Genomic DNA, 15,012 nt, shown 5'->3' on the forward strand with positions numbered 1-15,012 from the left:
CACCATATGTCGAGCTATATTTCTGTCGATAAATTTTGGAATATGCAACAATGCATATTAGAAATATTTACTACGTGGGCAGCAAAATGTCCGCTAAAAATATCTGCTCGGTGACGAGAACAGCGTGCATTTTTGGCGGCCATTTTAACCCTTAAGAGATGGGGCTATGGGGTTATGGGGCTATTTTTTAGACTTTCAGTCAAGCAGCTACTGTATCGTCACTGTTCATCCTAGGATCATGGTTCATACCTCATTCTCTTCAAAGTGGAGCTGGCATTCCAATGATACCACCTGTGTGCTTATACCATATACCAAAAGCGGGGAAAATGATGTCAAAGAGAAAATTTCAGAGAGAAACTTTTTTCTCGCACTTTGGGCCCCCCTGGAGCGCCCCTGTGTGAACGTAGCCATCTAAAAAATCTGATAAATAGTACTTGGTATACTGAATGCGTTTGCCAAATTTCAAGTTTCTATCGTGAATACTAAGGGCGGGAGAAATCTTATCAGGAATTCCCACCATGCCCCAAATTACCGTAAAACACTATGATCGCAGGTAAAAAATTTCCTGAGACATCCCTAATTACTCTAGGGTCATGTTTCGCCCATCATCCCCTTCAAAATAGAACTGCCTTTCAGGCGGTATGACTCACGTGTCTCCATCATGTATCTAATGCGGGAAAATGAGGAAAAACGAGATTTTTTGGGTCTAAATATCCTTTTTTCAACTTTTACCCCCCTGTTTTAACGCAGAGATCTGAAAAAAGTCTGGTAAATACTACTCGGTGGGCTGAATGTTTATACACAATTCCAATTTTCCAGGTGCAAAAGTAAGCCCGCCAAAAAAAATATATACTGACAATGTCCCATATTCCCATATACAGAGAGAAATTTTTAAACATTCCCTGATACATCCCTAATTACCCTAGGGTCATGTTTCGCCCATCATTCTGTTCAGAATAGAACTGCCTTTCAGGCGGTATCATTCACTTGTCCCCATTATGTATCTAAGGCGGGAAAATCCCGTGAAAGGGATTTTTTGGTAAAAATTTCCCTTTTTCAAAGTTTAGCCCCTATGTACTCTCCTGTTTTAATCAGAAATCTGAAAAAAATCTGGTAAATACTACTCGGTGTATTTAATGTTTGTGCACAATTTCAATCTTCTACGTGCAAAAATAAGCCCGCCAAAAATACTTTACATAAACCCCCCAAAAAATATTACACGAAAATATAAATTTTAGACTTATGACGTCATCACCTCCTATGTCTCGACACAGGAAGGTGTAAGCCATCCGTAATGTCTTCTGCAATTTCTCTGGACTTCAACAACGAAAAAAAAATGACGAAAAAGCTCAAATAGGAGATTTATAACGCAATGTACCATGAAACACCTCGTATGGTACAAATTGTACCATGCGATCCCCAAAGGGTTAAAACCCATATAGCAAATGTTCGTTATAGGCGGTGTTGCATCTTTCCAAAGAAATATCATCAGCGCCCTCTTCACGTTTGAAATGTTGCGGTTGACCCCTCGAGCCTTATGATAGGGGCCCTGAGGGACTTGCTTCTTACAAAGCTTTCTCGTCCCTCGACATGAGTACATTCCTGTACAATTGGATTTGCAATATCTCTTTTCGGTTCGCAGCAATTTGCGATCACAATGTTCGATGCCATGTTAAAGCACAACATATATTTGTGGCGTCTATTTTGAAAACTATGCTTCATATAGCAAATGTTTCCTATAAGTGTTTTTGCACATAACCTGATCTATCGAAAGAGGTACCACTCGGTCCCTGTTGCCATTTGAAAGTTTGAAGTTGGCTCCTGGGACCCTATGATGCGGATCCTCGGGCACTTGCTTCTCAGAGACCTTTATCACCCCCTGACATTTGTAAAGTCCTGCACAACTGGATCCGTCACATTTTTATTCGTTTTCCAAATCTTTCAGGTCACAAAGTTTGGTGAGACACCCTGTATATTCCTACATACGACCCAAACATGACATGATGTTCAGTACTTCTATTATCGGTTGTTGGCTCAACCCAACCGTTTCATGTTCCCCGACTTGACACTGCCTCAATCACTCCAACATTGATGCATTCCGAGTAATGCCTGTTGCGAGAATTTTCTTTTTGTCAAGCGAATGGCCTAACAATATTACTCTTGTCTGGATTTTCATGGCCGGTGTTGTCAACTTTGGAACTCTTTTTTCTTTTCGGCTCTAGGTACGTCGGTTTCCTGCATGGTTGGTGCTTTCTTGTTTTGTTCATTCTAATATGCGCAGCTCGTAATCAAATGTGGCTCATTGTGGCCAACTCCGTGTGTTCTTACTTCTGTTTCTTTTATTTTCTATTGTTAGATTGTACCACTGATTATAAACGTCATACCTTATGTTCTACATGATAGGTTGACACTGAATATTGCACTCAATTCATATAGTGCTCTTTGCAAAACATGTACTTTTCATTGCAGTTGGCAACACTGCTGGCCTTCATTTGTTCCCTATTGTGGCAAGTTTCTTTCTACGTATCACTTGTCAGCATTGTATTATGCCATGTCCCCCCTTTTTTGCGGAATTTGCACTTTTCCCCCTTGTTCAACGCGCTCTTTCCCGAACTTCCATCCCTTATATTTCCTGAACCTATTGCTATGGGCAACTAATTTTTTTGGGGGAATTCTCATCTGTGTTACAGCTCTTTCAATTGGCATGGGTCACATCTTTCACTGCAAACTATCATTTTCGGAAGGTTTCCTTGTGAGTGTCAGTTATGCGCCTGATCCTGCCCACTGAAGTCCATTTTTAGTCGATTAAATGTGTATTTGCTGGCACAACAGAATTTAAGAAATGATAATTTGAAACTTCGTATTCAATGAATTGACTAAATAAATAAAAATCAAGAAAAAAAGATAAAACTATAGAAAATCTGCATTAATTAGTGTGAATAAAATTGGTATCTCACTAATGTAAAGCAAATAAAACGTAAAACAAGGAAATAAAAGTAGAGTATTCTGTAACATCCTTAGAGTAGTAACATACTAGGGTGCAGCGTTTTAGCACTTTTTTTCTGGACGATATGTAATACCTGGCAAAAGTGGCCAACCTACATGGACATTACAGGTACAGATTTTTTTCAATTCGGATAATATCTTCTGTGAGAACTATTTCATCAAAGTTTCAAAATTTCACAGAAAATTAGAAAAAATAACAAAGTTCTTCATGTATTTTAGTTATGTTATAGTAAACATTTTTTGGTTAAGTACATGTTAGTTGCTTAGAAAACTGACATTCGAGTATGAAAATGTCAGTTATGTACCCTTGGGGGAATAGGGATGTCTCCTCTGGGGCCAGACAAGGGGGCAAATTCAGTACATTTAAGCGGTTGTGCAGGTCCTCTCTCACCTTGTCAAGCGTCCCAGAGTCTAACACGTGGAGGTGGCTATACGTAGTGCTCCTGCGCCAGCTCTATCCAACCAACTAACCATATATAGGGACGGATGAATTAATCCAGTTAGTCACTGTCAGGAAAAGTTGTCACAAATTGGGACTTTGATTGCAATTTAGACACAGCTTTCCTAGAAAGAGGTTGCCTGATTATCCCGTCCCTAGTATCACTGCCACATACTCGAGAGGCTGCTTCAGTGACTAATTTTACTATCCGTTCTATTGCCAACGTGTGGCATGGGTAGACGGTGGAGGACTATTCTGGCACAGTGTTGTCAGAAAGTGAAAGTTTGTCTATGAGCTATTAGTTTGATATCGTCCTTAGAACTGGTGGTACAGTTATTGAAACATCAGTGCTTCCCCCAAAGATAATTTCTGTGTAATCTTTCGCCTGAAAATTCAGTCTGAGAATGATGTTATATCTAATAGTGTTATGAAGATTCTCTGCTTCGTGTTTTCGAGCACTAAGAATCTTATGTAATGCATCTTGTCGTACAAGAAATAGACCATTAGTCATCATGGCGAAAAGAACATTCTCTGCTAGTGCGAGAAAGGCATTCGTCTGAATGGATGAACGGATTACAGCCTGGTATTCATTCGGCAAGTATCTAGACCTATGAATGGTCTCAAAGACGTGACGAGGACCATTAGCAATGGAATACTTGAGATAAGTATCTCAGGTCTTTACTGAGTTTTCTGAGCTTTTCTGACTATGATGAGGTAAGTCACATTTTATTGGTTTGAATGACACCACTGGAAGCTTTTCACAGTCACATAGTTTTGAACCTATGGGACCTATGTCAGAATAAGGGCTTGAATTAGCGCCAATATGCGTGAAGAGAACTCAGAAAGGCAGTTCATTAAAAAGCAAGAGACAAAAAGCCTGTTAGTTCCTTTAATTTTCGACGATTACCTCCCTTCCAACCAGTGTTAGTGTTTGTTCCATCACACCCAAGAGCCTCTACTTCATGAAAGCCACCTTCGATTTGGTTCATGATGTAATCGAAAAAAGCCGTGGTCTTGTCATGGCCAGAGCCAGAGGATGGTGTCACGTCACCAACGTATTGAGAATTAGGTTCAGCCACAAGTGATAAGTGCTCTTCTCTAATTATGGTTGCGTGTGTTTAGTGTCTTCCCTTTGACCATCAAAGTGTAGGCTTTTAATGGGATCACCATTTCTAGAACTTACTTTTAAATTCCGAGCAACTTCAAGTTTCGCACGCCTTATTTTGCTTCTGTCCACAATTAAAGAAGAGTTATGTTGCTAGATTGTTGAGAGGTTATAATTACAGCCTTTAAAGCTGCCTGAAGCACAGTTGATGTTATATGTGCCGTAGCCGTCTCGCTTACATTGTATCTGTGAGCAATCATAGCAGTTTCACAGTACAATGCAAGGGAATAATAATTTTAATAACGCGGGTCCACACATAAGCAGAAGGACCTCCGCTATTTAGTCGAGCAATGCGACATGGGAAACTCGATTCTCAAGTTTAAACCATATTTTGTACATACAAGCTACTGCCTTTTACGCAGTCTACCAAGTAACCTCCCCGAATAAGTAGTGCTAGATGAGGATATAGTAAGGACGGGGCAGTTGGACGGTGGGGGCAGACCGACAGGAGTTAAGAAATATAGTAATAGGAAATATGCTAACCTGGCAACAGTGAGTCTAGTCGTGTGTGGTGTTTGGTTATAGTCCGTGCTTCACATGGCAGGAGTAGAATTCACTAAATATCGTGTGTGTACAGCACTATTGCAAAGAAATTGGCAACAATTACACAGAGACAAGTGTCCCAAAACGTGATTTCTAAAAACTCGACTTCAGAATTTAAATATTTGACAACGAAGGAAAGTTGCTAAACATTTGCGGGAGGAGCAGCAGATAATAGATAGATAGTCACACGCAACACTAGAGTAAATCAATGCTGCATGGCATCTACTGAGTAGGATCAGCAATATTTGAAACTAGTGTGTGTGTGGGGCAGACGGACACGCAATTAGCGGGGCAAATGGACAGTGGCCTAAATGGTTTGTATGAAGTAGAAAAATAATATTTATGTGTATGTATATTACTTAAGACGCGGGTTTCTTATTAGTAGTACCATTTTTCCAAAGATGGTACGTTATCGATCTCGCACAACAGACAGATACAAATAGGAAAATGAGTTCATGGCCGCTGCTGTTAGAGCCGTACCTGAAGACAAGATGCCTCTGTCAACTGTAGCGACAACTTTAAATGTCCCTCGTAATACATTACGACGACGCGTTATGTCATAGCACATAATTCGAAAGTTTGGGAATCATGCAACATTCTCAGCACAGCTGAAAATGAATTGGAAAAGCATATACTTGCCTTGGACGAAATGGGATTTGGGTTAACTCTACGCGAATTACGAAAGTTGGCGTACAACTTTGCTGTTGGGATCAAATACAGATACAAATTCAATAATGATGCAAAAATGGCTGGTAAAGATTGGGAAGCACGGTTTCGTACAACGTCACAAAACACTTAGTGCGTGTGTAGCGCAATCATTGTCCTATGCTACAGCTAAACGTTTAACTCGTGAAACGATATGTCGAGGAAGAAGACTGGGTAATGTGTACAGGTTGTTTTTCTGGTTCCATGTAGAATGCGATCCAAATGGTCGTGATACATACTTTGCACGCATTCATGGTAACAGTGTTAGTGGTTTATAAACTGTAACTGTAACTGCCCGTTTGCCCCACTATTTTTGTTCTTCTGCCCCCCTCATGGGGCATATGGACATCTACCACTGCTGTATACTAATTGTTCAATATATCCTTGACTAATTGACAAACTGATTTCTTTGTTGTACCTTTACTTTGCAGAAAACTTACTGGTTTGTAAGGAATATCTTGAGTTCTTTTCTTTCATTCGTATTCATACAAGCAACAGAACACTGCTTGGTAGTTCCGTTTGCCCCGTCTTTACCATACCGTCTGACAGTGGCCAAGACTTATACCTCCAAAGCAAGTTACTGCTTTCATACTGAATTCAACAATTGGTCGAGAGGAGGAAGTGTTTCTAAGCCCGATGGAAACTGTTCTTTTCTGCATAAGTGGATGTCCAAGTACGCTATTTTTGACCAATTCTTACCCCATCCTATCCCTTTTAACATTTCGTAACGCAAGTCCGAATCCCTCCTTGTTTCTTACGTAACACTTCTTGATGCGTGCTTTTTCATAATTTTGTATCTTTTGGGGAATTATTGCAATAAAGAAACCATACATAATGATAGAACATTTTTATTACAAAATGCTTATATTTTGAATACATTTATACTGTTTTTAGCAGATAATGAAAGTATTTAAAAATCCAGTATAATATTTTAACCACATGAGATTGGTTAATTAACAAGTAATAATTCTTCGAAATTGTACACTATGGTTTTCCTAATTAAATCGACCCACCTTTTAACTTAAACTTGAAGTACAAGTCATTGAAAAAAATAAAGTTTTTTTTATCTAAAAATAATAACTGTATAACTTTTTCGCGAACTAACTGAACATATTGACTTCATAGTGCCTTATGAAGTCAATATGCTCGATTAGTTGGTGAAACTACATACAATTACTTCTTTAAAATAAAACCCAACGTTGCTTTGTTTAATGATGTGTAGTTCAAATTTAATTTCTTGAAAATAGTTAAGCTAACATGGAGTAGCTAATTATTGGATTCCATTCTTTTACACATCATATTTTGATCTATAAATTGTGGATAGATTCCTCTCGGATAATGTTATTGTACGGAAAAATGTTTCATACATGAAACCCTTAGATGAGTATAGTGGGTAATGATTCAAATAAATATTTTGAACAATATTCTCAGAAACAGCATACGTGTGGGAACGCCAGGGCATTTTTCAAGCATGTTTGCAGTCAATATCAAATAACCCCAGAAACGTATTTGCAGTAAATGCAATGCTACGATAGCCAAAAACAGAGTTTTATTTTATTTTAATGCATACAAGAATCGTTATCAATCATACCGTAGTCTGGTAGCATCTACGAATCTCTTCTGCATGATTCAATTTACATAGGCTAAATTTCTAAAAATAATAATAATAATAATAATAATAACAGTAGAAATATTTATTTTCTTCTGAAACTCAAAAAACAATCTGTTTGAAATATTCCATATAAAGCTGAGAATAAAAATAAAAATTACATAAAAACATGACTTACGTAACGAAGACGTAAATCCCTCATCCCCCTTATCACACTTCGAACCACAAGGCCAAACCCGTCTCCATTTTCCCGCGTTACTTCAAGGTATATAAAATAACAGGTAGCCCTAGTTCCCGATTAGCGTTCTGATTGGGTTTCTGTCCGTGACGTCATGTGGAGGTATCGGTGAAGAGTTTTTCGTTTGTCTGCTTGTTACACTTCGCCCTTTACTCGCAAAACTGTGTTCAAAACAAAAGTAAGAACTTCTGTCTTTTCAAATACAAGTAAAGAGTTTTCTACTCACTGATGAAACAATATAAAGTAATAAATGAATAAATAACGTCATTATTGATTATGTATACCAATAAAAATAAATATAATGTTTGGTCGCTAACTTATCCTAGACCATTGGGCCAACCTTATAATTTTTAGAACATGAGTTGACCTGGCCTGACTAAGATTTTTATCACTTTACTTTGATTAAAGGTCGAATCCTATTTGGTAGAAGGGGTTCCAAATTTTACCTAAAATACAGTATCTCACGAGCCTTCCAAGGTAGGAACATGAAACTGTATATAAGCTCCTCATTAAACATAAGGGAAAAAATGTTCCATTGTTTTTGAAAACTTCCGTTTTAACCGGAAGGGAGAGCATTTTCTATTCATATAAACAAAAATTATTGTAACAATGTTTGATTGCTAACTCCTCCTCGACGCACTTTTATGATTTTTGGTAAGTTGATGCATCCAGATCTAATTTAGGATATTATCATATATCGGCGCGGGGGTGAGAGAAGATACGAAGACAAATAATCGAAAAGAGCAGAAATTGGTGTCCAGCCCATAAATTTCGGGATCCCTGATATGAATGGCGACTCTCCCGATACCGTTTAAATCCAAATTCATCCTCTTCGGGCGTAGAGAAGGGATGACGTTATAGATTTTTGTCATTGCACTTTCATTGAAATTTGAATTCTAAGGGGGAAGGAGTTCTAATACTTTCCATAAACCAATCCTCTTCATGAGAGCATTTCAGATAGTAAAATTCGTAAAGCAAACATAATTCAAAGTATTCAGAGATTCCGTATATGTAATAACAAATTAGGTTAGTTTGTGTTAGGATAGGTTAGGTTACGTTAGAAATCTAATCTACCCTAACCTAACATAACCGAACCTACCCTAACGTAATTTGGATAGGGAAAGTTAGAAATCTAACCTAACCTTTTGTATTTAGTGTGTATTAATCAAACTGTCAGATATCGTCACTGCAAAATATGTCCTTTACACTGTTAATATTCATTTATTACTCAACACAACACACTTTACACTATGTATCACAGGTTACAAGTTGCTCAGATATCTATAGAATGGTATACATACATAAAAGAACCACCTTCAGAGGAAATTTTCTTCAGTTATTTGTGCTGCACTTACTCTTCGATTTCTTTGAATTTAATTTTCATGGCTTAGTCCCCCCAGTTGGTCTGCCTTTCAATTACAAGAATAATGGTAAGAGTGAACTTTGAGCAGAACAAGTGATTTTGTCACACGATGTGTCATTGGAGAAGCGATAAAATCAATGTAATTTATACGTAACAAGTGCGGTTCGTTTAGACAAGATTAATTTAAGTTAGATTAGGTAAGGTTAGGTTAAGTTCGGTTCGCAATAGGTTCCTATGAATGTTCCTATGAATAATGATTGAGATTCTTATCAAAACTTAAGAATATCATTTAAAGTAAACAATATATGAGAGTAGTAGATTTATATTCTCGTTGGTATCACCTTCCACTTCGCTTTATGTATTTAAAACACTTTACTTTCAGGCCCTCACAAGCAAATGACAATAAAAGTGAAATAATTTATTGTTGTTGCACACCTGTTTTAGAACTTGACTAGTGTCTAGTTTATTTTTCCCCATGCCAGTTTGCTATCAATAATGAAGGAACAGCGACAAATCTTAAACACTACATTTGTTTGAAACTTAAAACCTCATTTTTCAAACCCTTTAATAACTCTGTGGTGAAAAGTTAGCAGAACATCCGTGCGTTATCCATATTAAAATTGTTTTTTTGCTTACAGCGGGAAACCCATATTCTTCGAAGTTCATCATTTTTAGAGAATAAATAGAGCATTATTTCATTTGTATTGCTTCCTCTGTTATTACAATGTACTAGTGCGCAAATAAGATGGTTTTTGCCCATCTTCAAACAGTAGCGTAATTGTTTATGCAGTATTTCACTTGATCTGTTGAAAAATACCGTGATACCTCCACGTAACGTCACCAACCTCAAAGTATACAGGAAAAAATAAGAATAGAAAAGCTGAATCAAGAGTCCTCTGGCGTTACTTAGTACGTGGACGAACACTAGTGATATTATATGAAGTAAGTTATCGTGATTTTTCGGTACGAAATTATTCATGTAATGACCCTGTAGTTTAGGAGTGCAAGTGGGATGACAGAATTAACTGGCTGATTATTACCATATACAGTTTAATCGAATTACGTCACAGCACAATCCAAAAGGGGGGAGGTAAAAATAAACTTTTGTAAAACACCAACTGAAACAATTTCATTTGATGCAGAACATTCAAAATAAAAATCACGACCAAAACGCCCCATATTTTCCTAATAACAACTCATATATACGTATTTCCTTCCTTTCAGCAAATATTACAGTTTAACTTGCCTTGTGTCCAAATTCAATTCCACTTTTTAGGTAGATACAAACAAAAGTAGTTTTATTCTTAAGTGTACATACCCTTGGCTATATTTTCTGTGTTGTCTGCTTTTTAATATTCGTAATTGCACACCGTTTACACTCATATTGTATGCTTCTACTCTAAACCTTTTTATTTGATTTTTATGTAACAATTTTAAAATGTGAACAGATATTTTCGGAACAGAAATTGGAAATTTGAATCTTGCTCTTCACCAATTTGTCTTTATGGCTATCTAAGTTTCATTGTGTAACAAAGTAATAATATTGCTATATTAGTATAAATTAAATAAATAGAATTGTGGTTCATTAAAGCAATACCGATAATCAAAATGAAATATATATCTTACCTTCATATTAATTGAACACTTCCCAACGAAATAAATTACTCCATTATAATTACGGCTTCACGTAACAAAGTAAAACATGTTTGAAATGAATTCGACAAACCAGCTGGGAAACCTTTCTTCTTCTTCTTAACTACACTTGTAAGACCTTGTTTATATATATTTTGGGATGCAGAACGAGGTTCCAGTCACCTACAACACTGGTGTTTGTTTATAATAGTAATTATGTTCTCTAAATATAGGTTTACGGCACACCGTCCTAAAAGTGCAAATTTATTGTACCGATCAATATATAAACTCAGTGCTTAGGCACGTCTTTTCAGTAAATCAAATCTCTGTATATGAAACACTCATTTTTGGTATATGGACTTAAGTTCAACTGTAAAGCTTCACTTTACAATGCCCTCAGTATATACACATCAAAAGAACATAGGAATGAATAACTAACTAACATATACTAGTTGAAACAAGAAAACCTAATCCTATCTAGTAGAATCAGGGCAGGAGCCAAAAAGGAAAGGGTGCGAATCATAGCGAAGGGTGAGTATATAGGCTGCAGGCGCGCCAGCGAATATGGGTAAAACAAAAACGAAAATAGTACGAAACACTTTATATAGAATGAAAACACCCAATTTAGGTCCTTGGTTTATATTTATACATTCGTAAAAATATTGTGGATAATACTTTGATATAGTTTCGTTGTTTGCATTTTGATGTTCGAAAGTAACAACACATTGCTAACATAAAATTTACAATTATGTCATAGATCATTACCCTAACGGTAAGTTTGGTAATTCCATGGAGAAACAAGTATTTAATGTTCAAGGGTCTTGCAGAGTCATCTGCTCTTATTGGCAGGAAACTGTAACCACTGATTCGCACTGTAACCATCAACTAAACTAATCACCAAAACAGTACCGCGTCGTCAAATTGTACCTTGAACAAGCAATCCAATGAAACTTGTTGTCTGCTTTCAGTAAACTTTAATATTTGAATTAAAGCCAGTACTAAATAATAAATAAGACACTGACTTCAGCTATTTCACTGTTCCTAATATTACTATATCAGTAGTATAGTGTTATCATTGCTACTCCTGATATCAAAATAATAATAATAATAATGCGTTAGGAAAAGTAATCTGAAATTAGTAATAATTAAAGTGAACATTATCTTTCTGGCTTTCTTGTCAAAATATTTATTTATCTGGTCATAGAAAACTGGGCTTTTCAGTAGTTTAGAAACTAGATGTTTTTCAATAGGGATCAGTGCTGACCTTTTAACTCTGTTCTGTCTCTGTTAATCGTTTATTTCTTTTGTATGTATGTGAAAATCATAATGTAATTTCTTTCTAGGTCGCTATATATTTCACTTCCTCTACTGTCTTCCCCGAATCTTCTTCTAAGTGTTAGTATATTCTTGTAGTTCAGCTTTTAATTGTAGAGCACCTTCGTGGTTAAGTGGTTAGCCTACGTGCCTTAGTCGTATGCGAACCGGGTTCGATTCCCGGCTTGAGGTCATGTGCTTCGAATTCCTCGTTAATCACTTAATCCCGCAACATATAGCCTCGCTTCTGAACTGGAAATTAAACTTAAAATCAACTCAAGACTCAATTATTTTTATTTTACTCCTAGAATAACCAATGCCATAGGATTTCTTTTGCTAGATGGATAACATCACATCAGTCAGAAATAAACTACTTTAAATTATCTTTAATGTAAAATGAAATGTATTTTAGTGAAACCGAAATCTTACTACCTGCCATTAATACTTATTATTCTAATGTTTTTTTTTACCTTGCTCTGCAATTTTTAAATAAAGAAAAAGTTCCTTGGGATACTCTGATACAATATTAAATAGACTAGAATTATAGTTTAAGCGAATAGCCATCAACACCCCGTAATTTCTGTACCCAACTCCTGTTTATGGATTTAGAAGAGACGCTGCTAAACAATTTAATATCAGGACGAACAGTTTGCTGTTTTTTATGTTAGAGGTCGCCTAATATAATGCAATGTTAAATTTGTGAGCAAACCAGACGACAATAGGACAAGATCACGATATTCTAACTTTTGTCTGAAGTTGATTAAAATGTCGCGGAAAAATTCCGCATCATCATAACTTTGTGCCACTAATTTTCGAGCAGAGCTGTACCCATTAACCTGCCAGCAACGAATGCTGTGAATAGCTTCTATATGTTTCATTGAAAAAACTTAATGAAACATATAGATCTTTCTCCAGCAATGCTGTCAAACTCTAAAGAATGAAATATATATACGGGAGCTGAGAAAAATTACTTTCATCAGTAGCTTAATCCAGGATTATTGAAGCAAAATTAGATATACAAACTTCGTAGTTTATATATGAAAGAAACATATTTCATTACTCACTCTGAATTGTAAGAGATAAACCACTGAACACATTAGAATTTTCTAATTTTCTGCTTAACAATGGATCACATTTTTTTAAAATTATAGGTAGCAGCAATAGATAATTTCTTCTATTTCAAGAATCAGTACATTCATTTTGACCACTGAAGCCCGGTTACCGTTCGTTCTAGAAACAAACATCAATGAAACGTTTCATAATTTCCCTGTTTTTATCAGCGCGCTCCTTGTGTTACTGATCAGTTACTCTCTTTTGTTCGTCAAGCATATGATCAAGTTTGGATTTCTCAGTGAGAAAAACAGTACAGTTTTATAAACTTTATGAATTATTCATGGCCTTATATCATCCATTGTCCCAAATTTTCATATCAATTAAAATAAAAAAAACATATAACTCTCTTTAGACGAACAATCACATAACCCTCAACTGTTGCAATTTTGAACTGTGAAATACATGTTTCCACTAAGTGGAAATAGAAGAGATGGTCATTCTGTAAAATCGCAGTTTTATTTTCGTATCTTCTATTAGCAAAATTGGATCGCTGAAGATTTGAAATTATGCATCAGAATTGCATCTAGCTTCAAATTGTGTTTCAATTTCACAGGATGCTTACATCTAATGCAATAATCAGAAACTGCTATGCATACCTTCCTCCCATACACTGCACAAGATCAACTATATCACTTTACTGTTAAACAATCGAATATTGCAGTAAAAAGACACACTAAATACAACTCATGCTTTTTTTACAGGTTTTGTATATTTTTTCTCGTATGATGAAAAAAGATTTTAAACTTCTTCACAGTATATGTGTTTTAATTTTCAGCAGGATAAGAAGTAGAAAAAACTGCTTCCAAACCCGTAAGCATAAGCAAAGAATGACGCTAAATTAAGGCTTTTGCCTTTGCACTTCTGTCTGGTGACAGTATGGGTAACACGTAACTATTCAGTTCCAATGTGAATTTTGGAAAATAAAAGAATGATCTTTGAAATCGATTAGAACAATTAAAATTGAAAAATAATGTTATATGTGGATGGTATCTTTGGTAATGCATTGCTTACATTGCATACACGAGCAAAACCAAACTACAGCAAAATCACAGATAAGTCGATAAGCGTACATTACTTACTAACATTTCCAAACTATCCATATAGAATTCCATGTACTTCATAAATATTTGAAAATAGAAATAACACAGTATCCAACAAAATCGCAACGATGTTATTAAGTTATCATTCTTTAACAGTTTCTTCAACTAACTAAATATTCTGCTTCATCAGGCACAAAACTAAGATGTGTTTGATGAATTTACAGGTTTACCTGTTTTGGCGAATATGTTATACGTCAATATTTGAATTGAAAAAGTCTTTGTGATTTGCTTAGCAACTATGTTATTTGTATCTTCCACTAAAAACGCGAAATTAGCATGAACCAGATAAATATTTTCCCATTACATTAAAAATGCAAAATAATGTGCTACTTGAATGTAGCTATTGAATATTAGTAAGTTTTACAGTTCATATATATGTAGCCCACATTAATCAAATTGTCCTGAAGATAAAATTCTTATAAAATATGTTACTTAAGCTGATAAATTCTTAATTAGTACAACTAGTAAAACTTCACGTTATTGTGCGGAAAATCTCCCCAGAGCAGTGACTATTTAACGGGTTCAACTTTGGTATTTCGATATTTGTAATTTTGCAACGGAACATACAACAATATCCATTCATGGAATATGTTTTTAATCAAACTTTTTCACTAAATATTTTAGACAAGTGTGTTCGATTGAGATTAGTATTCTTCCTCAATCTAACTTCTAATTTGCAAAGAAGAAAAGACGGCAGACATTATTTTCCCATTTTTCGAATTGTATAAAAAATGTAAAAACATAATCTTACATTTGTATCTTTCGTAACTCGTAGTTCATTTTCT

General features: G+C 35.7%; 1 protein-coding gene across 2 annotated transcripts in view; it reads right to left on the bottom strand.

Annotated features, from left to right (window-relative positions):
- LOC145681640 (uncharacterized) overlaps window positions 1-10,805 on the bottom strand; it is a 446,103-nt gene extending 435,298 nt beyond the window's left edge. For both annotated transcript variants that reach the window (XM_081753260.1, XM_081753259.1), the window contains exon 1: window positions 10,695-10,805. In XM_081753260.1, the coding sequence (XP_081609386.1) occupies window positions 10,695-10,700 (6 nt within the window). In that variant the 5' untranslated portion in view covers window positions 10,701-10,805. The remainder of the gene's footprint in view (window positions 1-10,694) is intronic.
- Between the last annotated feature and the right edge of the window lie 4,207 nt (window positions 10,806-15,012).

Source organism: Thermobia domestica, chromosome 3 (genome assembly GCF_964235325.1).
Source record: "Thermobia domestica chromosome 3, izTheDome1.hap1.1, whole genome shotgun sequence".
In the NCBI taxonomy this organism is placed as follows: Eukaryota; Metazoa; Arthropoda; class Insecta; order Zygentoma; family Lepismatidae; genus Thermobia; species Thermobia domestica.